Source organism: Euprymna scolopes, chromosome 12, assembly GCF_053919585.1.
Source record: "Euprymna scolopes isolate OS-2025 chromosome 12, ASM5391958v1, whole genome shotgun sequence".
Taxonomy (NCBI): Eukaryota; Metazoa; Mollusca; class Cephalopoda; order Sepiida; family Sepiolidae; genus Euprymna; species Euprymna scolopes.
Genome location: NC_136493.1, coordinates 31,041,575 through 31,068,167, shown reverse-complemented (window position 1 = coordinate 31,068,167; position 26,593 = coordinate 31,041,575). Strand labels below are relative to the sequence as shown.

Genomic DNA, 26,593 nt, shown 5'->3' with positions numbered 1-26,593 from the left:
TCAAAGAAACAAAATGAAATCAGTAAGACGCCCTCAAATATTTTCTAAAAGTAGATCATCCACTGTTTTTCTGTTTGCTGAGAAAAGCAAGCAGGTAAATCTCTAAATGGGAGTGGGATTTAAGTAGAAACCAAAAAGGTAGAGGTAGGGAATTTGTAGATAGCTACATATAAAAAGACACATAAACAGATGCATCACATATACACACATCAATGTAACATGTACGATTATTTAGTCCGCTATAGAATAAAAATTATTACCGAAACAGTAGCAGAAACTCGCCATGAAGCAAGCAGACAACAGCAGATGTTTTGTTTTGAAAGAAACAGCTTACCTTGTATATAATGATGTATACCAGCTGTTTTCACTTGTGAAGTATCCCATTTCGGTTTCCAGTTAATGTCGGGTCATCAGAAGAGAATACGGGCTGTTTCATGGACTTCCTCTTCTTAGTCTATTCACTTGTAAACTTGTACATAATCGTATATATCGGGGGGGGGGGGCATTTATAGGATATTTCATTTCATCCTCCAGATCATTTTGGGTCATAAGAAGAGAGTATGCACTGTTTCAAAGCTTTGATTTCAACAACTTTTTCATGTATCACCCCCCCCCCCATCATTCAACCTATAGAAGACTTACTTAGAACTGATTATTACTTAACATTTGTATCCATTGTGCCATGGATAATATTAAGATTACAATTACATATTACGTAAGACTTCTAACCAGTTGTAGATGACAACAAGTTAGCCCCTTAAATAAAGGTTCCGTTAAAACTTCCCATACACTTTCTAGAGTTTGTAATAATATTTTAGTATTGCCTGTACTGAAGCTTGAACCTTCAACCTCCAGAAGACGATCAGTTAGAACTGATTGTTTCTTAGCACTTAAATCCGTTGCAAGGACTCGTGGTGCAACATTTGATATTATGTACAGATTCAAGAGTTCAACACGAGTCTCTGGCATAGTGGATAGAGTAGTTGGTAAAATTCAGTTGTAAAGTTAAATTCTTCTGGAGGTTGAAGGTTCAATCCTCAGTGCAGACGACACTCAAAAATACACTTGCAAATCATTAAGACTTCTACGCAGTCATGGATGATGGAACAAATGCATTCTGGATTAAATAAAAAAATAAAATGTATTAACAGCAAGACTAACAAACACTCCAGTTTATTTATTAATAAGATTACAATCTCAATTACAAAAAAAAAAATATAATAAATATTTTTATTTAAATAAAAACAAAACTTTTTTTGTTACAAAAATTTATTACAAGTAATAATAAAGCTGTTAAAATGTCGTTGTCATCCGTCATAATTCTGAAGGAAAATCAGGCGGCTTGTTGTGAATTTCTCACGGCACAGAGGACATTCATTCTATTTGAGATGAGATGAGAAAAAGAAAAAGGGTAACAACTAATAAAAGGAATTAAAAATTCTTTTGATTTCATTAATTTTTTTTTTTTAATTTTGTTTTCAGCAAAATTACAAGTGAAACACCAATATTGTTGTAACAGGTTATTGGCACCATAATATAGTACTTTGGTAATTGAGCATAAAATGGTAGCTAAACTTTCAAACACGTCGTTAGAAGGCGTTCGGATTACTCAATTGAGGTACAGAAGCACAAAATGGAAACAACAGTTCTGCTTTTCTCCAAAACTGCTTACTTATTTTTTATCACATATTTTTTAAAAATATGTTTAACTTAATATGTTATATATTTTGGTAAACTCCTTAGATATTTAAAAAAAAATTTTTTTTTTACAGAATATAAAAAAAAAAACAAATAATGTGTCACATTGTGTTCCAGCTTAAAAAAGCTTTTTTAAAAAGTGTTTGTTTCATTTATCTAGATATTTTGAAATATCGTTTTGAATTCTAATAAGATTATTCGTACAACTGTTAAACTATTTTCCTCTGGTGCATTCACCATTTTGTAACTATTAAAACTGTAAAAATGTGATATGTTCATTTTCTTCTTTCATGTTTCTGTAAAGAAATATATTTTAAAAATATCTAAAGAGTTTGCCAAAAATAAAAATTGATAAAAAAAGTTTAAGAATTCAAAACAATATTTTGCAATGCATCCATTGTTTCTTTTTCTTGTATTTCTGTTTATAAATTATTTTAAAACATAAATATATTAATAAAAAATAGCTTAATGTTAAGAAAGCCAACGAAATTCATTTTATTTTTTTTTTTAGTAAAAAAAAACATATTGTTTATTTACTTTACAAATTTTCAGTTTGCAAAGAAACCTTCTTCAGGTACAAATATCTTAAAGTGCTTGTTTTTTTTTCTTCTGCATCGTTTTGTCTTGGTGTTGTTTTGATGGTCACGAGTCTCAAACTTTCAAAATGCTTTCACACGACTCATAAATGCATGTCAGCGTTCCTCTTTGGATTTACATAAGAACAGACTCCCATTGCAGCTGAGACTCGTGGTCATCAAAACAACACCAAGACGGAACGATGTAGAAGAAAAAAAAAAACAACACTTTAATATATTCCTACCTGAAGAGGGGTTCCTTGCAAACCTAAAATTTATATTTAAATAAACAAATATGTTTATTTACTAAAAGAAAACCAGGCTAATTACATGACACATAAATAAGCAGTTTGGGAGAAAAGCAAAGATGTTGTTACAATTGAGTTATGTGTGCACCCTCTCATGACATGTGTTATGATCAATTACCAGTATTTGACTAGAGTTTATTTTTGTTTTTAGTCCTGCCTGGAAAAGTGTTAAAATGGAAACATTTTCCAAAAAATGACTAAATAATCAAAATCATCATCAGAAATAATTCATATATGTTTCTTAGAATAACATGGAAACAGTTGCCTTTCTTATAAATAAATATTTAAAAGAGAAAGGTAGTTTGATTGAAGCATTGCTGATAACCAATTATGTGGGTATTTATGAAGGTAGAAAAATGTGATGATAAAAGAAAGTATAAAAAAAAAAACAAAGAAAATATTTGCATTATGAATCTTCAAAAAAAATCTGTTTTTTAATAAATCTGTGACATATCAAATCAGTAAATATGAGACTTACAGACAAATATTAATAAAAATATCTAAAGATGGTGTAATTTTTTTTAGTAATTACATGAAAAGCCCTGTCTTTTTCCTTTATATTTAGATATATGAGGTTGATTTAAAAATACTGTTGTTTTCTGACATGAAGTTGAACGTCAAAAAACGACATTGTTTTTGCACCAACATAATATCTATACATATATAAAGTTGAGTTATTTGTTGCACTGACATTGATATTATAAGCCTACTTTTCTATTTTAAAAGTGAATGCAACTTCCTTTTATACTCAGTCTGAATAATCTTGTTTCAACAAAAACTGTTTGCCAAGAACTTCACAGAGTTGAAAATCATTACTTTTGACTGTTCTCTATTATTTTGTCCAACCTCTGTGTATATTGGCTTATTTTAGCCTTGGGCGAGTCATACTGAATAGAAAAATGCGCCAAAGTGTTGTTAACATTTAGGATGTTCAGCCAGGAAGCAGAGTTGAGTCATACCAAAAAACTTAAAATAAAAAAAGGCACTTGATACACCTAGCATTATAAAGTGAAGATAAAGGGTAAGTGAAGTAATCCAGTGAAAATGGTGGCACTCTCCCCTAAATCTCAGTGTATTCGCCAATAAAAAAGGATCCTTCAGGTTGCCCTTAATTATGATTGATCCATTTATTTATTTTTATTTTTTAAATGATTCAGTTTAAAATAAATTAATAATTTGATACATGTATAAAATCGTGCACGTGAGCGCATTGAAAATAGCAGCAGCGAAGGATGGCTGGCTTGTGAAGAGATTAGCAACAGCAGCAGAAAAACACGCATATGCAAATTAGGAAGTGTGCGTGAGAAGAGGAAGAATAGAAAATGGAAACTGAGCTTCAATCTATGCCCCCCTCCCTCGCCAAACTTTCACAAGAAACACTCGTCTAGCTAAAAACACTATCAATATTTCCCTGCACTCTTTATCCGTGCCTAAACCTAGACGTAGATTCCATGAACAAAGTTTCTTTCTTAGAACTGCACGCCTGTGGAACTGTGTCTTCCGTTTTCCTGCTTTCCAGCTGACTACAATATGGATGTCTTCAAGCCCAACGTAAACAAGTTCTTGATGAGCCGTTCCACTTAAGTTAACAAATTTACCGAATTTCCATTACTAACGATTACTATATTGTCCAATTGACTACTGTACACTCTTAACCGTTATCCTCGAGTGGTCTCTGGGCCTTGATAAGTGGCTATGCCTATGTAAAAAAAAATGCAACACTTGCTCGGGCAGAAGCAAAGTGGACGTCAAAGAAAATGGACGCACAACATCAAGGATGAGAAATGTCTGGCTGCGGTGGACATGGGGTCGGAGAGGAAAAGTGTACACCAGACGAGATAGACACTGGTGAAAGACTTTAAGTGGTGTCAAAACAATTATAACGGAAATAAAAACTTTCGTTAAAAGAGAAAAATGCTGACCCGGATTTTTATTTATTTATTTGCAGTTTTATTTGCATAAATTACGAAAGTAAAGTATAACTGCCACATGGAACAAATAATTATTTAAAACAATAAAATAATGATACAAACTTTGGATTGGCACCATTCGTGGATGCAATTCCAGCAGAAAAGATGTCCGCAAGGTGTTGCAGTTGTATCCTTCCGTGGTTCCAGGCATAATATACATTGGTCATTGGAAAGCTTTTCATGGAAACTGCAATAAATTAAGCAAGTTGTATTTACATAACCAGTAATTAAACAAACAATGGAATAATAGGTTGTGTATAGTCCGACTGACTTAATTTTATATATTATATATGTTAAAGCAAACAATGTTTATATTACAAACAATAGCTTATGTATAATCTGTATACTTATAAAGTTGAGTTATTTTCATTGTAAAACGAGCATTAATTAATTAGTTATTCACTTTTTATGTGTTTTTATGAGATAATTAGTTTTATTTTCCTATCATGCTGAATTCTATTTATGCATATTTTCTATATTGTGCATTATTGTGTAGAATTTAAGATGAAAATCTAGCACACAGAAATATATATATATATATATATATATATATATATATATATATATATATATATATATATATATATTTATATATATAAATGACCTTGTCAGTGTGTGTGCGAAAAGTCTCTACCAAACTCCTCTCTGAATATTTGGTCGACAGAGTTGAAATTTGATATATAGGGTATTTGGACCTTTAGTACACTTCTGATTTGGTTTTTAGCTGGCAAAATATTCTTGCTAAGGAGGCAAAATTGAAAAGAAAACAGTTGACCTTGACAGAAATAGATAACTAAACCTATTTTCATGCATAAATTTACATTCATAGGTTAAACAACATTATTTTTTAACTATTTATATGCATATGGGCATGGCTCAGAAGTTAAGAAGTGAAGCTGGAGAGTTGTATGTTTTGGTTTCAATTCTAGTCAATGGCATCCATCAGTGTTGTTTTTACTTTTCAAAATCACTACTATATATTGGATACAATATTAAGAATCGATAGAGAATTGATTCTGGGTTAATAAATACAAAATTTGCATGAATTAAAATATCATTGTTCTGGAACTCGCGGCAGTTATTCCTCAGAATCTTGCTTTCAGGTACCTACAATACCGTCTAGCAGTCAAACTTTAGAAAGCGTGCGTTGAGCAGACAGATAAACTCAAATTAACATAACGAAAACAGCTATTACGTTGAAAACGCTTTATTAATTAGGTAAAAAAATCTGAAACAAAAACAAAACAAATAGTTAAAAGGAGAAAACATAATTAAACAAAAGGAAATAATACATGAAAATAATTATGTTTTGGACAGGCTTCCAAATTAACAGATTCTGGGATATCTTATCTTTTTCAATCAACTGTTAGGTGAAAGTCCATAACAGTTAGAAAAGTGTCTTTTCTCCATTAAATTGTTAGGTGAAAGTCTGGAGCGGCTAAAAAATGTCCTTTCCTTTTTTTTTATTATTATTAAATCGTTAGGCGAAAGTATGGAGGGGTTAGAAAATGTCTTTTCTTTTTTCTTTTAAATCGTTAGGTGAAAGTATGGAGCGGTTAGAAAATGTCTTTTTCTTTTTATTAAATCGTTGGGTGAAAGTATGGAACAGTTATGTCTCTTTTTTACAAAGGTTGTTATTCTAGTGCGGCGCATAAACTACCCAAGCGCCCATGAAATAAAAATAATAGAAGTCTGAGAAAAGATATAAGTTCTGTGCGAACGAAGAAGGAAATGATAAATTAGAATTTCTACAAATTAAATATAGAAGTCACACACTAGATTAAATAAACAGAAATAGGGTTTCGAGTTCTTCATAGAAGGAATAGCCAGGTAAAGGAATAATAGGATGTTCTAAACATACCTCATGGCTTAAACGGGGAAAGCCCAGTTCATGGAGTTGAGTAAAGTCTGTGCGTATTGTTTCAAATTCCGCGGTTAAAAGGGAGGAAGGACAGAATCGCAAAACAACACTGGGGCGAGATCGTGTGGGAACACGGAATTCTCGAAGGATATCGATATGACATTTTTTTTTTCCTTTTCTTTTTTTTTTATTTGGAATGCCTAAACGGCTAAGTTTTCCATTAAAGAAAGATCAGGAAGGGAAGAAATAAGAAAGAAAACTATATATGAAAAAACTCGCACAGAGATGAATGCGAACGAGGAACGAGGCACCTGTGCTCTTAAAGCGTGTGTCCCTTGTTAAAAAAGAGCCCGGTCTGGAGACAGAACAATCATATTTAAACATATTTTGTGACCGGGCAACACCGTGTGGCCTGCTAGTTATTTCTTGAGGTCATATCTTTTTTCATTTTAAAAACTGGAGTCTGGAGTTTTTGGGCAACTTGGGCCAACGGTTTGAATCACGACGGTGTGATGGAAGAGATCAAAGCAAAAGAAAAACGATCTAATGAGAAAAAAAAAAAAGACAATTGAATGCTCATTGCATATGCGAGCCTGTTTCCCACCTGACTACAACTTGGATGTCTTCAAGTCCAACATAAACAAATTCCTGATGAACTGCCCCCTTAAGTAAGACACTTTATCAAATCTCCATTACTGACGATTACTACGATATCATCCCATTGACTACTGTACATGCAATAACCCTTATCCCCAAGTGGCTTCCGGGCCTTGATAAGTGGTGACTCCCATGTAAAAAAAAAAAGAAAAAAAAGACAATTAAGAAAAAAACGTGAGTGAGCTAAAGAAGGCTAGAAATTATCCACAAATAAATGAACTTTAAAAACTATGGACGATATATGTTTTACAGACGATGTCTGATTTACCTGGAAAGAAAGATTTTGCATCATTATTTGCAATAAATTATATGTCTGTTGTGTTACCGAATTAATATAATGATATTTGTGCGTATGGGTTGGTCTTGCTGGTATATGATGATATTGTCAGATTAAAAAGAAAAAGAGAAATTTATTAAATATAGAGAGAAGTGCAATAATTGTTTCCAGAAGACAGTGTGATGAACAATGCCATTAAAATCTCTCAGATTTAATAAGTGATGAAAGAAAACGAAAAACCTGATTTGGAAAAAATAGAAAGAAAAAAAAAAAAAAAAAGGAAGATTATTAATTTATAATTTCTGTATGTGAAGGGGGGTGGGTGGAGATTATCAATGTAAGCCAAGGAAAAATGAAAGTTCATAATTTGCTTCTGCTTGCTTGCAGAGTTCATGTAGTTCTAAGATAGCCCCCAGATTTAGGGGTTGCTGTTGCCAGCTAAAATTGTCCAGCATTTTAGAACTTAAGAACCAAAAATTCAATACAAAAACACTTAGATAGAAAGTACAGAGATATATTTTTTTTTCTCCAAATCAATATTGTAATATTTATTCAAATAATTATTTTTATATAAAAAACAAAGAACAATCATTACTCATATTTCAGACTGATATGCTATTTCATAGGTTACACACACGCACACAAATATTTCAATCATATTTCAATTACGCATCGGTTACCTGCCCTTGTCATGATTCCCGGTTTAGTCGACAGATGGCGTTCTACTTCCTATTCCGTCTCTTTCTATTTCTCTCTCTCTCTTCATTCGAGACGCTGATGTGAACACACGTCCTTTCGTGCCTAGCTGCGATGTAAGCATCATTTTCCCTGCTGGCCTTGACAGGCACAAATCGTTTAAGATTAGACATTATGTACCCTAATGAACTCTTGCATATGCAATGAACATTCAACGCATATTTTATTGAACTCTTGTTATCACACACACAAATATCCAGACATACGTATGCATGAAGAATATATACACAACGAACATTCTAACTCCATGTATATACAATGAGCTCACATGCATAACGTTTCCCTTCATGCATAATATACACACACGCGCGTGTACACAAACATTGTATTGTTCAATACTTCTGTGTAAATAAATAATCGTTGTATATATGTAAATGTGTAACCCTGTTTTAGCGTGCTTCTTTTAATGCTTCTTTTTAAATGTACTTATAAAACATGTTCTTTATTGTTGATTGTTTTCGGAACACACAAAACTCTTATTCTAAACATCAGCAAACTATAAATTTTTTCTTAGTTATTTGATAAAATCTATAATATAAATCTCACCTGTCTGTTTAAATGTATGTATGTTTGTATGTCTTGCAAAAATTTTTGACAGAGGCGGCGAATTTTCACAAGATCTGTATTGTTTTGAAGCTTGACCCTTCGGATGACAAATATCGAAAAATTGGCTAAAAACATTAATTCTTTCACCTTCAACTTTCTACAGGGAGGGGTCGCTTTTTTCACCAATATCTTTGAAAATCATTGCATCTTTTCGATTGTTTAGCCTTAATTTAAACCTACGTCACTTCTGGTTTGGTGATGGATGCAACAGCTAACACGTCACTTCTTGTTTTCATGTTCTTTTCCTCCTTTGCGGTACGGGTTCAAGCCTGCCTGCCTGCCTGCCTACTACCACTTTTTTTTTTTTTTTTTTTTGCTCAACACACACCTCCAAACATCCAGGCAATGCTGGGCACCCAGGCTAGTCTATAATATAAAGTAAGTAAGTAAAAAAAAGGAGATTGGAAGATTAGCAGCAGACTTTATTTCTTGAGGTCATATTTTCTTTTCATTTTAAAAACCGGAGTCTGGAGTTTCTGAGCAACTTTGGTTGCTTGCTTGAGGAGTCCATGTCATTCTGAGATAGCCCCGAGATTTGGGGTTGCTGTCGCCAGCTAAAATTGTCCCGCACTTGAGAACCAAAAATTCAATCCAAAAACAGATAGAAAGTACAATTATATAATTTTCCCCCAAAATCAATATTGTAACATTTATTCAAATAATTATTTTTATATAAAAAAAAGAAACAATAATTTTTTCTTGCTTAAAAATGACCTCTGATGACCAACACCGAACGATTATACTCACAATCAAGACAACGTAGTGTGAGTGATCATCTGACTGAATGGGACTCTTCGGCATACAAAGTCTTCATCAGCAATCAATTTGTGAGCAGGTATCAAGTGACCACCCAGAACTCGGGAATGGCAAAAGTCGGGGACATCATGAGAAAAGTAGAAAAGGGGTACATTAAATGTGTTTGTTTGTTTGTGACTATATTTCTTTTGTCAAATATCTTGTGTGTTCCACAGTTAAACATTGTCATAGAACTCAGGGAAACTTCCATTCTTGCCAAATTCTGGCAAATATGAATGTTGATTTTGTATCATAAAACCATATTCTCTCTTTCTCAACAATCACCGACCCCCGACTCTTTCATCCTCTTTTCTCGTTCTGGTCATGTTGTCGTCTCTCACACATTGGCAACTGACGAGGGTAAGCACTGGTTCACAATTATAAAAAAAAAAAAAAAATCAAAAGAAAATGGAAACTCTAACACATTCTGGAGATATCAATTGTACTCTGTGTGTGTGTGTGTGTGTGTGTGTGTGTGTGTGTGTGTGTGTGTGAGAGAGAGAGAGAGATACCATCACAGAAAACAACCCTCCACATGTTAACGTCAACATCTTAGTTGTCTGTTGAAGTCATGTTCATGAGTTGGTGGATCGATTCAGCTCCCCATCCACTTCGAGCCACAATCTGCCTCCAACTGTCACAAAACTCACTCCCACTTCTAAAATTGTCCGCAAACTAACTGTAAATATATTAACCTCCATGTCTAGTCTTTTGTCCCAATTACTGCCACACCGTGATTAACTGTCTTATTTCAGATTACCTTTGTGTTCCTTAGTGAACCACCTCGCCCCCCCCCATTGTCTTTCTACTAACCTCACTGTTGGGTTAATTAATAACTTTTCTTAAGTTAATTATGAAGTAAATGAAGGAAAATTAATTAACAACATAACATTTTTTAGCCTTTTACACACAGAGGAACACAGAAAAACACGACTGTTTATTTTACATGTTTTCAGCATAAAGAGGAAAAGACAGGGTGTATAAGCGCCTTTTTAAATACACAGTCAAAGAGGAGATAAGTCACTCAATCCTAAAAATACAGATCTTTTAACAAAGGGAGGCAACTCCAGATTACCTAAGTCCTTACATTACTGAAATAAATGTCAAAGGGAGACAACTCTTCAAGCATTTAAAAAAAACCCAGCAACATTGAAAAATTTCTAATACTTCTGTTCTGCTGATCAACTATTTTCTCTTTTTGATCTTAAATAGTAGTCTCAAGTGGCAATGTGCCTGGTTTGGGGTGAAAACCATTTAAAAGAAAAAATTTTTTTTTTAAATATATGATCGGAAGGAGCATATTCTTACTATTTTTTTCAGAAATATTTTATAAAATATACAAGATTTTAAATCTAATAAGATAGTTATTTTCAAAAAAGGACATTTGGCAAAACTTAATTGTCATCCATATTAAACACCCCCCTTTTTTTTATTTTTTTTTTCAAATAAGGTTAAAAGTGATTATATTTTTTTCGTATAAAAATGTTTAAGGAGACATAAAAGCATTGTTGACCGCCTTCCATGGTCTCGGATAAATAGGGTTAGAGTTGATAAATTTCTTACTGTTTGTTTGTTTCTATCGAAGTTATTGGCCCTTTAATCTCATCCTGCCAAGTCTGGATGAATCGATACACAGTGATTACGGACCCTCCAATCAGTTGAGCTGTTGCCAACCAACCCAGCACCCGAAAGATGGCAAGCGGTTTTTGGGGCTTTGTTGAAAACTGAGTCTGAAATTATAAAACAAAACCATTCATTTTTAAATCAAACAAAAAATGAATACAAAGAAAGATTCTGTTTTTACTCTCTCTCTCTCTCTTTCTCTCTCTCTCTCTCTCTCTCTCTCTCTCTCTTTGGATGCACCTGAAATTGAAACCATCATCATCATATCTTATGAATCCAAAGATTCTATTGTTGGCATTGGTTTCCTCGATATTTTTCTAGTCAGAATTCTTTTTAAAAGGGACCACGTGAAGGTTGCCAACATCCTAAGTGAAAGTGACATTTTGTGGAGTGAACTAAATTTGAACTTGGAACACCCAGGTTGTCAGTCTGTGTCGTCAACCACTCGTTCATCATCACCTTCGAAAATTGAAATAAAAATCTCAAACAAAAATCAAATGCAAGTTTTCTCAAGTAAAGGTTTATGAGAAATTCAATCATGATATTCATTTTATATTAGAATTTTGAGGTGTTCTGGAAATCAGAGTTCGGCTCTACCTTGAGAGAGAGAGAGGGGGGGTATATATGGTTTCTGTATCTATCCTTGAAACTACACTCTGTTAATCCAATGTACGTCCTAGTTCTTTTTCTCTCAACAATGTTTCATTTATATACTTCATTTGTCGTTAAACACTTCTCCTTTAAAGGGTACTCTACAGTTGTAAGCCATGTTTAGTTTTCAGAACAGTTTCTGATGGTTAGTTGTTCTATACAAGTCCTGGAGGTGACTGGTTCTCGAGTTGGAAGCCACAGAGCAAAAGATTCTTCCCATGTTGACACGAAGAAAACATATGCAAAGTTGCTACAGAAAAGGTTTAATTTTTATGGAGCAATTTTGGTTTCTGATTGGTTGGTAGCAGAATGTGAATTAATTTGATTTGTCAGTTCCTAGCAGCATCGTTTATAAATAGAATCTCCCGACTGTCAGGGACCATACCCCATTATAACTCCAAAATATTGCAACGGGCACGCATTTACGTCTCTACAATTACATTGGGGTTCCACAAAAGGATGTGAAAGGATATTTATTTAATTTGTAAACAGCAAGGTTGACATTTTATGACACCATATTTAACAGAGTGATTCACAAAAATGACATCCATGAGACATTAATAAAATTTACAAACATTTACAAAGTTATTTTGGCTCTGATACTTGTACTTAAGATGACATTCATCCGGAGTCTGTTGACGCGACTAATTAAGACTTCTACCTAGTCATGGCTGACGGCATGAGAACATGCTATTGGCTGCATCATGAGTCGAGGCAGTCCATCCAGGTCTCTTTGCTGCTGATTCCTCAGCTTACTTCAGCCATTTGCGATTCCATCAGTACACACTGAAGACGTGAATGCCAGTCATAGCTTCCAAATTAGCTTTGACTGTCGCGAGCCACATCCAGTTAAGAACCACACTTCTTATGCCATCCTGGTGGTGGTGTTAATGCTATTGCCTTGTGAATCATGTCAGTTGGTGGATAAAGAAGGGCGTACCAAAACCATTAGAGTCTCCTGATAAAAAGCACTTCCTTCTGATAAAAAGCACAAGTCTAGGAAGCTTACACATGCATGGATTGTGGCATTTGGAACGTGGCTGTGATGGCCATCCTTAGTTCAGGAATAGTCTGAGGATTATTTTGATAGACATTATCTCTGAGATAACATTACTAAAGAAATGGAAGGGAGTGGAGGGGGTTATGATCTGGTGAATGTGAAGTCTATTTAAGATTACACTTCTTCTGGGATGATGATCAAAGTGCTTATGAATATCATTGAACAATAAATGCCACACATGGAATCAATAAAATTGACAATTTTTTATACAATTCAACCATATTTCGAACAAGTAATTTTTAATCTGCCTGTTTCAGTTTTAGATGTTCAACAGTCTTTTTAACTATAAACACACATACATAAAATATAAATCGATATAATTATAAAACTTTGTGGATCTTGCTTACATCTTCGATGATCAGCGATTCCATCTTTTAAAAAAGGGATAACAAGTGAATTTTTATATATATATATATATATATATATATATATATATATATAGTGGAGATGGTAATTAATAAAAACTGAAGAAAGTGCTCAATACTGTTGTAGAGCAAATATGTGTTTTATTTTTTATTACCGTATCTTTCTGTTAAGTTACATTATTGTTTCAGCTACTCGGCCAAAAAAAAAAAAACCGCCGAGTAGCTGAAACAATAATGTAACTTAACAGAAAGATACGGTAATAAAAAATAAAATGTATATATATATATATATATATATATATATATATATATAGTCATCCACATACAGTACTGTTTCGCTGTATCACAGCTCATTAGTGTGCCTAGAAATGAATTGTTGGTTATCTTTGAGTTTCGTCACCCGGTATTTACAAAAGTTTTGCCCGGAGTTATCATCCTTTTTTTCATTTTTTTTTCTTCAAATTGTATTTTTTGAAATAAGCAAACGAACAGAAAAATTGATAGCATATTTTTTTGTTTGTTTATTTAAAAAAAAAAAAAAATACAATTTAGAAAAAAAAAAAAAAAATTACAGCTCTCGGGAAAACCTTTGTAAATATCAGGTGATGGAACTTGTAGATAACTAATATTTGTGTATTAATTTTTTAAAAAGTAAAATAATTTTTTATCTGACACTGTTTGCTGCAGACTTGGAGTCAACTGTTCTTTTGCTCCACCATGACTCATTACAAAAACAAAGAAGATTAACGCGTAATAAAAAGAAAAAAAATTTTTTTTTTGCTTACGTAATGCGTGTTTGTAACTCTCTTTGCCACATGGTAGAAGACTCCCTTCAGATAGAATGCAGCAAGATGAAGTCGATGGGCAAATGTAAGACATTGTTTGATGACAGGAATGCTTTGGAGGAAAAAGTGCCTTGACTGTGGAGACAATGAGTCGAAGCTGGAACCTGGCATGACGAGTTGACGGTGGCAGACGTCAAGAAGTTTTTGAAGAGCGTATGGACTGGACACGTGAAGGATTATCATCAAAAGTCGTTTCTGAATGAAGAAAATAAAACAACACGATGAACAAATCATCAAAATTATTTCTTGTTATCATTGTGTTTCCCAAGGTTAAAACTTCCATGAACAAAGTTTCTTTCCAAGAACTACCCATCTGTAGAACACAGTACTGCAGGGCTGCTTCCCAGCTAAATATAACATGGTTATTGTCAAGTCCAATGTAAACAAGTCCAATGCTACCCAATTTCCATCACTATTGACCATCACAGCGTTGTCTCATCGGCCACCCGGTCAGTCAGCACTAACCCTATTCGGATTTAACCAGCTTCCTCCAAAGGAGGAAGTTTCATGGGAGTATGAAATTCACAGGCGATCCCCAGTCGCATGTATATTCCTGTTAGGGGAGATGACGACGTTAGATTTTTACAACTCTTGCAGGGAGGTGTCAACATCATAAGCTACCCGACACTCAGTAATCCTTATCCTCGAGTGGCCTTTCGACCTTGATAAGTGGTTACACCCTTCCCTCCAGTAAAAAAAATTAAAAATAAATAAAATAAGATATAAACCTACAAAATAAACACTTGTTTAACTACAACCACTGTCAACAATTTTCCTTATTCTCTATCTGCGCCTAAATTTAAATAAAAATTTCATGAGCAAAGTCTTTTGCCAAAACAAAATACAATGGTTCTGCTTCTCAGCTGACTATAGCATGGTTGCCTTCAAGTCCAATGTAAACAAGTTCTTGTGAAACCGTCCTCTTATATAACCAAATTTCCACAATTGCCTATCAGTGTTGTCTCACTGGCCACCTTAATTCTTATTCTCAAGTGGCCTTTGAACCTTGAAAAGTGCCTTGTGCTATCTCACAGAAGAGATGTTGCGAGTTTGTCTCTGATGTATCGTTATTTTCATGGAAAGTGTTCGACTAAGCTTCAATCTATGGTCCCCCCTCGGCAAACTTTCACAAGAAACACTCGTCTATCTGTAAACACTATCAATAATTCCCCCCACTCTTTATCTGTGCCTAAACCTAAACGTAGATTCCATGAACAAAGCTTCTTTCTTAGAACTGCACGCCTGTGGAATTGTCTTCCGTTTTCCTGCTTTCCGGCTGACTACAATATGGTTGCCTTCAAGTCTAACGTAAATAAGTTCTTGATGAGCCGTTCCATATAAGTTATCAAATTTACCAAATTTTCATTACTAATGATTACTATATTGTCCAATTTCTACTGTACACTCTTTAACCCTTATCCTTGAGTGGCCTCTTGGCCTTGATAATGTGGTGATGCCTATGTAAAAAAAAAAAAAAAAAAAGTAGTGGATCTCGACTCTCTAGTAGTGATGGGACGATTCCAATATTTTTCAGATTCTGATACAATTACCAATTCAGTTCTAAATTTCCGATTCGGAGTCTTTATAAATGTTAAATATTTAACTATAAAGTTGTTATTTTTTATTCCAATTACCATAAAAACACACGTTAAATGTGCAAATATTTTCTCAAACGTATAAACACACTTGTGGGACGATGAACTATAGATTTTAATTTTACTCGTAGTTTAAAAGCAGTAAATATTTATTATTTTATTATTATTACTAGCAGTGGAAGATTATGTTTTAAACAAAATCAAATAAAAACAAAAGATAATTAAAAGAATCGTTTTTGGCATTGGAATATAGGAACATACCCCCAAAAGTTCCGATTTTTCCAATTCCTGATTTCAATTACTTGTCCTAACACTACGTACTAGTAAAAGAAAAAAAAAAAATTTGAAGTTTATTTACATCCAATAATCTTATAAATAAAAATTAAAACTGTCGGAAGAATATTTAGGTGGCAGATAAGCATTGTCTTACACAACTATACTACGTCTATCTAATACATTAAGAGTCTTCTGATAGTTGTCGATAATTTTACAAAATGCGGATATCCCATCAAATACGAAAGTGGCAGTATACAACACACAACTAACCTGTGCTTTTGTATGGCATGGTCAATGTTAAAACATCAAAATGACACGATTCTGGCTAAAATCAATGCATCAAATAGAAAGAATTGCCAGTCTCACTCTACAGACTTCCACGAGAAAATACTTTTTTAAAACTCATTTTCATTCCCAAACAAAGCTTATTGCCACTCGGCATAGCAAGATGTCTGTTCACATTACATTTATTTCCAAAGCCAAATAGTCCAAAGGAAGAAACGATTAGAGCTGAAGGCTTTTCAGTATCGAGGTGGAATTTTGCTGCTTGTCGGGTTAGTCAGGAATAAATATGTCGAGAGAGCATAAAAGCTGTGAGTTCATCAGCACATTCCATTAAAATATTTTTAAAACAGTCACAGGGATGCAACATTGCAGTGATGGGACAGGGGCCAGAGTTCGATCGATGGTGCAAGACCTATCAGATTTGAAACTCCTTTTTGAACCCTGTCTAAGAGTGAAAGATTGGTGGCAGATGCTCCATCTCAGATGCGGCAACAATACTCCATGCATGGGCGATTTGTGGCTTTGTAAATAGGATACTCCCTGGTGTGAGTAATTATCTAGCACTGTAGAGGAAGCTCACCTCCTTTGCAACAGCCTTGGCAACGTCCTCAATGTATTTGTTCCAATTCATGTTGCCTGTGAATGTTAGACTGGGGAGTCTGAAACATGGGCTCTCATGTAGGGTGTTATTTATCATGGCAATCAGTGGCTAACAAAGTTTTTAATAGTTGTTAAAGGAAAGAAGCTTAGACTTAGTAGCATTAAATGTTACCATCCACTTACAGCCCCATTCCACTGCCAAGTGAAGATCATTTTCTAGGGCTTCTGCAATTGCCTTGGATGTGTGTACAATCGTTTGGTCTGCATGTCTATTATAGAGTATAGTGCCATTGTAGAGACACGCAAGAAACATATAACGTCCGAATGAGGAACGTTTCAATTTCACACACATCTGTTCTTATCTTTTAATTCTATTCTTTCCCTATCCTGAACTTCTTTCTCTCCCCTGAACTGTTACGAGAACTTTAAGGTTCGCCAAAAGGGACATGTTTTTGGCAGTCAAAATACAGTCTTTTATACGATTAAAAGGTGAACTTCAGATTTTATTATCACCCCCCCTTTCAATTTATTTTTCCCTCTTTAAATAAAAGTTTATAATTATTTCAAGTGGTTATTAATTCCTCTTCTTTCTCCTTGTCTTACTTGTAAATGGTTATATGGTTTTTACAGGTTCTAGTATTTAAATACGTCTAATTTGGCTGTTACTAAGTTAAATTCGGACAAGGTTGAATCAAATATTGACTTTTTTTAGATGCATTGCTATTTGGATCTAACTTGAAAAAAAGTAGCTTCTATACAGAGTGGCCCACTTAAAAGTAGCCCAATCTCTTTAATCTTCCTCTAATCAATTTTTTTTTTTTTTCAGATTAAGCTTCCTAATTACTTAAAATCAACATTTAAAATTTTTTAAGTATGGTAGTTTCGCTGCAGCAGAGAATAGTGATTATGGAAGCCTATCAGAACAATTAGCAAAGGGTTACGGTCACCATGTTCTCCGGACTTTTCATCGTGTGATTTTTATCTTTGGGGGACTTTAAAACAAAAAGTTTATGCAAACAATCCTCACAATCTAGACCAACTAAAGGAGAACATTACCAACACTATCAGGAGAATCACCAGAGAAGATCTACAGGCAGTATCTGCAAATGTTAAACGTGTCCAGAAATGCATAGATGTCAACGGGGAGGACTTCCAGCATCTTTTATAAAACTACAAGTAATTTAAACAATAAAAGAATGTTTCTCCTCTCTACTACATTTTCTGGGCTACTTTTTAAGTGGGCCACCCTATCTATCTATCTATCTATCTATCTATCTCTGTATATTTGATTAATTAGTTTATTTACTGTTGTGATGTGACTTGAAGATGTGACTACAGTTCACATATGTTTAAGGAGAGCAAAACTGGTTATGTTGTATATTTGAGGGAACAGATCCCGGTATTTAGAGAAATGAAGTAAATAGGATCAAAAATAATATTTATTAAATGAGAATGCTGGAATCAAATATCGTGAACAAAAGTTAAAATGAATAATTATTGCTATTTAGATGTGATTCCAGGAATGTAGTGAATTGTCCATTATCTTATTATAAATTTTCTTATTGTCTGTCTGTCTGTTTGTGTGTGTGTGTGTGTGTGATGTGGTTTATCTCAGCTACAGGCAACCCACCCAGACAAGTTAGGTACCGAAATGAAGCTTATGACCCAGCGGATGTTTTAGTGATATTTATATCCATGTTTGATGCATAGAAATGCAAAAAATGCAAAATATTCACACTTTTAGTGCATTCTCCATCCCTGTATCTATATACCTATATATCTGTGTCTACATGTGTCTGCCAGAACTTTCTGCGGGGAAGGCGGTACTCATACCAAGAATACAAATGAACAATTTGTCGCGTGGAATCATCGCCAATTCCCGGTGAAGCCTGCCTTCACCATGACAATCAATAAAAGTCAAGGCCAGGCACTGAGCAAAGTGGGTGTATGGCTGGAAGAAAGCAGCATCGCGGGTAAGAAACCCACACGATCTGATCTTCGCTCTGAAAAAAAGTGACTGTAAAAAGACGAGGAACGTGGTGTATAAAGAAATCCTATAGTTTCAAGTACTTTCGTGTTGAACACTTCCTTACTGTTGTTGTTTCTTTCATGTAAATAAAATTGTGTAAATACACTGTACTTACTCGCTTTTCTTTAAGAATATGCAGCCATCTGGCTGCAACGGGGTGCTTGTAGTAGAAATAACTATACAACAAAGTTAGGTCGGAGCCAGTAGAATGGGACGATGGAAATTAAGGAATGTTCTTTGTGTTGCCAGAACAAATGTTGGAAGCATATGCAAAATCCATGTTGGCCATGTTCTGACGTCACAAAGAAATATAGATTCAATATATACTTTTAAGGAAAAGAGTATGAAGGAGAGATCGAGTTAGATGTGAGAGAGTTTGAGTTGAGTTAGTCTAAGCCCCTTCCAAAGCGTTTACTGTATCCCCCTCAGCAATAATGTATCTCCCCTCTGTTCACATCTCAGTCTCTTATTAGAAATATGAACTCCCCCCTAGTAATTGTCTCATCATCGTCGCTCCATTGTCTTCTCATCCCTGTTATGTATCCCTCCGTTATGAATCCCCCCCTCCGCTGCACAACAGTTAGAGCCAGTTGAAGATGGGAGTTGAAATGCGAACACTTAGCTGTTAACTTGTCGACTCACTCACCAGTTGTTGTTACCTGACATGGACTTCTATTATTGTACCTAATCTATTCTATATTTTGTATCTGTGTATTGTTTTCCTCTCAACAACACTTACCAATGCATTGTGTTGCTTCCTTAAGGTAGAATCGACCTGAATAATATTCACATATTCTTCACCAAGGGTTTGAAAACCTAAAAAAAAGAAGAAATATAGAAATTAATCAGATTTATTCTGTTTGAAAGTTCAGCAGTTTTTTAAAAATTAATCAAGTTTTTTAAAATTAATCAAGTTTTTTAAAATTAAAATCAAGTTTTTAAAAATTAATCAAGTTTTTTAAAATTAATCAAGTTTTTTAAAATTAATCAAGTTTTTTAAAATTATCAAGTTTTTTAAAATTAATCAAGTTTTTTAAAATTAAAATCAAGTTTTTTAAAATTAATCAAGTTTTTTTAAAATTAATCAATTTTTTTAAATTAATCAAGTTTTTTAAAATTAAAATCAAGTTTTTTAAAATTAAAATCAAGTTTTTTAAAATTAATCAAGTTTTTTAAAATTAATCAAGTTTTTTAAAATTAATCAAGTTTTTTAAAATTAATCAAGTTTTTTAAAGTTAATCAAGTTTTTTAAAATTAATCAAGTTTTTTAAAATTAATCAAGTTTTTTAAAATTAAAATCAAGTTTTTTAAAATTAATCAAGTTTTTGATTCGTCAGGGGCGCGGTGGAGACTAGAAAGCTGATTGGTCAACTAGAAATCCTCAACATGTATAAAAACAAGAAGCAACGACAGAATTCGTGCATAAGCCTGACGAATCCTATAGTTGGATGAAACGCAGAATATTCAGTGTAGCTTAATCGCCATATATATTTTATAAATTACTAACTAGCTCTACCTACGTATTGAGCACTTTTGAAGTAAATACTTAAAGTTTACGCATAAATCTATACTTTCGTATATTAAATTTATGTGAATAAATGAAGTAGTTATATATATATATATATATATATATATTTCTGTAGAAATATATTTTCTTATATATCAATCCTTATTTAAGAAGCTCAATATAATTACAGACCACTGATTGGTATAATAATTAAATAATTGATTTTGCACTACGAAACAGATACTGTCAAGAATTGTATAAGTTAACTGAATTAAAGAAATAAATTATAAGATGGTCAACATCACGAATTTTGGAATATAACTTTTTGTCATTTATTCTTTCTCTCTGTTTTTTTTTTTTGCCACCGTACCGCAATGATAGAAAGTGGGTTCGGTAAACAACTCCCAGGCATTCCAGACATTGGCCAGGATGCTGTCTCTATAAGACAACCTATGCACCCACGCAAGATTACGTTTTGTATCTGATGGACAGATCATCAAGTGGTTCATTATGAACTGCTATCAACAGGCCTAACGGTTATTGGCAATCGAAATGGGCACAACATGCATTGCACTGGTGAATCGCAAAAGTGGGTTTGTCGTTCATGACAACACCAGGCTGGATGTTATGCAAGTGGTAAGGGATACCATACAGCAACTTGGGTGGCAGACTGTGCCATCCACCTTATTGACTTGACTTTGCACCATCCGATTACTACCTCTTTCACTCCCTGGATAATCACCTTCATGAGAAATCCTTTGCCAATGAAGCAAACTTATGCCAAGCCCGAGAAGGACCTTAAATGAAAAACTGGCCATCAAACCAGTACAAATTTTGAGTGATTACCGGGCAAGTGTATTCAATCTAAAAATTTAGACAAAGCCCGCTTGAAACCTTATATATATATATATATATATATATATATATACATATATATATATATATATATATATATATATATGTATATATATATATATATATATATGTATGCATATTTGTATATTTTGGCAGCAGGTTATTATTTAGACACTAAGTGGTCTTTTTAATTTCGGCAGGGGTATTATGCAGAATGGTGCCCAGAAGTTGTTGGTAGGCCATATTTTTCTCAAGCGCTTTCTATCAGGCATCCGATTGTCATCAGGAGCAATTGTTGTTGTTTTCTTTTCCTTTGAAGCTTGGTGGTATTTATACTTTATTTTTTATTTTTTTAATTGGCTATAAAAGGTGTGTGCAGGAGGATTGGGGGCGAAATATTTTTATTTTATTTTAGTTTTAGTTTCGATTTTCCTATTTTATAATTTATTAATTTAGTTATTAAATACTGTTAGTATATTTGTCCCAGTATTAAAAGAGATCTGGTTTAGAAAGGGCTGTAGATTTTTTATAAGTATGGCTTCTAGTAATTTTAGTCATTGTGTGCAATATATATATATATATATATATATATATATATATATATATATATATATATATATATATTAATAATTATTTTTTACTATAATAATTAAATACCTACTGACACTAGTGTTTCATCCTTTCGGGAATCTTCAGTGCAGGGTGTCACGATTAATACCAGTCGAACGATTTGAACCCCACAACAAAAGACATCTCTGGCTCGATTAGTGAAGACCTAATCCATTCGGCTACCATTAATCGCGTGAAATAACGTTAAATTTAAACATCTTAATTTTAAATGTTCATTTACGTCAGCCAGACAGTGATCTAATCGTTATAGAATGATAAGAGCTAAATTGACCGACTTCAATTCAACTGAAAGTGCTCAACGATAAGAAACGAATTTCTTAAAGGGGCTGTCATATATATATATATATATATATATATATATATATATATATATATATATATATATATATATGTTGTTGGTAAAAAATAATGATAATTGTCGACTGTATTAACTGGAAAGGTCCTACTTGTGGGCCGGAAAAACTTTTGAAATATTGGTTTTTCTAATGTGCTGATGAAGCCCAGGCTTGTGCAAATTATAATTTGATGAACAATCATATCTTTATATGAGTACGCGTATACGTGTGGGTCGAAACAATTGTACAAAATGTGATGACTAATAAATCCTTATTATTATTTATTTATTAGATAAATTAATTCATCTTGAAAGAAAAAAAAAAAAATATATATATATATATATATACAGTAACCTCTCGCTACTTTGTGATTCAATTATCACAGATCTGTTACTTCATCGTGGATTCCCACCAAAAAAATGTTTTCTTTTAATAATTATTTGCCTCTCTATTTTGTAATTTTTGTGTGAGATAAAAACTTTAATTTTTTTCCATACGTATATGCGTATTGTAATGGTTCTCTATCTCTCTACTTGCTTAAATCACTTTTTTATTTTATTTTAATACATAATTATTTATTTGTTTAATTTATTTTTAGAAACTGATTTTTTTACACATGTATTGTACATGTATTGCCACAGTAATTAACTTGTTGCGTGTACGTACTTGCTTAATTCTCTAGTGTGTTTATGTACAGTACTGAACTTTAATAGTGCACTGTACAACCTAACAAGTATTATGATCGTTCTATTATTATTATTCATTTAGTAAAAGGTGGTTTATAAACATTGCAGGGATGGTTTTAAACAGCCTATAAACAAGGTAAAAATAATGGTTTTGTTCTTCTTTGTGGATTTTCGAATATCATGGGTGGTCTCAGATTCTATTTACTGTGATATTTGAGGAAATATTAATTATATAATTTCCTCAAATATCACCTGCACTGAAGATTCCCAAAAGGATGAAACACTAGTGTCTGTAGGTATTTAATTATTATAGTAAAAAATAATTATATATATATATATATATATATATATATATATATATATATAAAAAGGAGATTAGAACAATAGTCTAAAGAGCAGAGTGTATTTTAATGTAATAGTAAAATTACTAATTTAATTAAAATACAGGAAAAGAAAAAGTGCTCGTTGTAATTTAGATATATAATAAGCTCGATAGGTAAATATACCTTTTATTTTAATTTTTTTCCAGATACATTTGCCTTACTTTTAATGCTAGGTTTATTCATGGTGTCTTTTACATATATTAAAAACCCTTCCCAATACTTTTGCTGATGAGGAAACTTTGTTTTTTTAAAAAATACTATATGTAAAAATTATTGTCCGTGGCTTAATGTCTACCACAATAAAAACATTGTTTTCCGAAACGATCGTACAAATTATTGACTTTGTTGTTGTTGTTCCTTCTTGTGAAACGGATTTTTAATTTAATTCTAATTTGAATTTTAAATTATCAATCACATTACTGAATATATATATATATATATATATATATATATATATATATATATATATATATATATATATATATATGTTGTTTGCTTGTTTTTGTTTATGATACATTTTGAATAAATTCAATTATTTATATGAAAGTGCATTTCTACCTAAATGCGAGTTGGGAACAATTTTACCGTTGACCAATTTGGTACACCCAAATGGGGAGCGGCATATGTATTATTTTTAAAATATGATTATCCACGGACATGTTTTTCGCTGTCTACAACTCATCAGAGTGGCTGAATGTAGCGAGATTTGAAATCAGGACCCCATGATAAGAAGCCTAAACCTCTACCACCAGACCACCTCATACAACTGCTGGATTATCACGTTTTTTTTTTTTTTGCATAGATGTTGTTTGTTTTTGTTTACGATAATTTTTGAATAAATTCAATTATTTATATGGAAGTGCATTTTTACCTAAATGTGAGTTGGGAATAATTTTCAATTTGACCAATTTGGTCCCCCCAAATATATATATACTAGCATGGGTACCCGACGTTGCCCGGGTGTTTTGAGGTGTGTGTTGAGCAAAAAAAAAAATGTGGTAGTAGGAAGGCAGGCTCGAACCCGTACCGTGAAGGAAGAAAAGAATGGGAAAAAAATGTGACGTCTTTGCTGTTACGACCACCCCTTGCTGTTATTTCAGATCATTTGAAACCATAGCAGGAAAGCAGTTCTCAAAGGTCAAATCGTTGAACTTTGACCCCTTAACAGCCAAATTTCTGGCCAAAAACAGATTACAAAGATTTTCCCAAATCTTAATACCTTGTATATCAAATTTCGAGTCTGTAGACTGAAAATGAAATACATTGACTGATCAAAGCTACGTCGTACTGTGATTTACTGTAAGTTTCGAAGCAAAGAAAAGGCACCACATGTTGCTAAAAGAATGAAAACATACTTAAAACAAACAAAAATCTCCAGTCGTCGAATGAAAACTACACTATCATCTATTATATTGGATTAGTCAAAATGTTTGTTAGTTTTTCTTTGAATTCTGTCAGTCTATGGGGAAGCCAAACAAAGTTATAACAGAGTTATGTTTCTAAACTTTGTGTGATACAATGGAGTACATTATTATAGTGCTAATAACATGGTATAACAATAACAAATAGGAAATGGCTATGCTGACATGACAGCTAAATTTATCCAATTAGAGAAAATTTATATTAAATCCCTCTTAGTCTGTTTGCCTGTCCATTCCTCTTTTTCTCTGAAACTACTGGACCGATCTGCCTGAAATTTTGTATGGACTTAGTATTATGGTATCTGTTCGATGCAAAGTTAGGGGCTAATGGGGATTAATATTTAAAGCAAAAATGAGCACAAATTCAGCCATATTCAACCATCAAATTGCCAATAAAACAGTCATTCTAAGTCAGCAGATTATAACTTTAGTCGAGTAAAAAGTTTGTGTTAAATAAGTCTTATTGTATCCTTTTAATTAATTTAATTCTCATAAATCTGTTTTATTAAAGTTGAATATTGAATGCAGCAGCAAGTCCCGGGAACATGTTTACCAGAAAGAACAGTAGGAAATAAGTCATGCACCATCCACTATGACTATGCAATTTCTACAGTTATATATCTAGAAAACAGCTATCAAACCTGACAGAGTGATATGGGATAAGGAGAAAAAAAAGCAACCTAGTTAGTTAGTGTCCCTGATGATGCGTTAAAAAGAGCTGAAAGGAAGAAGATAACGAAATAGCAAGGTCTAATGTACGACATGAAAAGAAACTGGAATTTTAGGAAGATTTCCATCATTCCAGTAATTATAGGAGCAACTAGACTTATGAAAAAGAATTTAAAAAAAACTACCTTGCAAAGATACCCGGTGAACCAAGCGCAAGAGCGATTCAAACAATTGTACTTAATGGGACAATTAGAACCTTAAAATGATCTCTTAGTTGGAATACATGAGATAGTGTGTGAATGTCTGGCATCCAGTAGGATGCCCTATCCCCAGCTTGAACAAAACGATAGGAAATTTTAAAAACAATGGATAGACACATATTTGTAATTTCATAGCAGGTGCTTGACTGAACTTCTATGATCGATCCTATAAAACAACTGACAATAATTTCTCTTACTATTTAACTCTGCCTAAGATTAAACAAAAATTTTCATGAGCAACATTTCTTTCCTGGAAGTACTTGGCAGCAGAGCACAATACCATGGAACTGCTTCCCAACTGACTATAACATGGTTGTTTTCAAGTCTAATGTAAACAAGGTTTGTTGACCCAGTCTCCTAAATAAAAAAAACCCTACCCGATCATCATGATATTGCCTCAACGGCCAGCTGACACTCATTAAACTTTATCCTCAAGTGACCTTTGGACCTTGACATACAGTAACCCATCCCCTAGTTAAAAAGAAAAAAGTTGAAAATTGCATTCCAAATAAAAGCTCTGTTATATAGTTATATATGTTATGTTGCATATCCCTCCATATTTACATGAATAAACCAGAAACCAGCAGGAACAGTGATGGTGATAACAATGGCGACGCTAAGACAAACCCTGTTTGTCGATACAACGTAAATAATCACACTAAATGCACACAACAACATCAAAACCCATTCCTGATGAACTGCCCCCTTAAGTAAGACAGTTTATCAAATCTCCAGTACTAACGATTACTACGATACTATCCCATTGATTACTGTACACACAATAATCCTTATCCTTAAGTGGCTTCCGGGCCTTGATAAGTGGTGACTTCCATGTTAAAAAAAAAAGAAATTTCTTTATATACCCACATCAACAGAATAACTCGCAACTCAACAAAGAAAACTACCAGAGGAAGCCTTACATCAAAAGAAAAATCAAAATGCAAAACACAAACATCACAGCAGATGCAACTCCGGCAGTTTATAAATATAAATAATTATCCCATAAAACACTGTA

At 33.2% G+C, this 26,593-nt stretch overlaps 1 protein-coding gene across 1 annotated transcript in view; it reads right to left on the bottom strand.

Annotated features, from left to right (window-relative positions):
• Nucleotides 1-1,162: 1,162 nt before the first annotated feature.
• LOC145291234 (peroxisome biogenesis factor 10-like) overlaps nt 1,163-26,593 on the bottom strand; it is a 36,964-nt gene continuing 11,533 nt past the window's right edge. The window contains exons 3-7 of the mRNA XM_080136831.1: nt 19,572-19,648; nt 13,988-14,242; nt 11,067-11,233; nt 4,615-4,738; nt 1,163-1,379 (exon numbers count right to left, since the gene is read on the bottom strand). Of these exons, the coding sequence (XP_079992957.1) occupies nt 1,308-1,379; nt 4,615-4,738; nt 11,067-11,233; nt 13,988-14,242; nt 19,572-19,648 (695 nt within the window). The 3' untranslated portion in view covers nt 1,163-1,307. The remainder of the gene's footprint in view (nt 1,380-4,614; nt 4,739-11,066; nt 11,234-13,987; nt 14,243-19,571; nt 19,649-26,593) is intronic.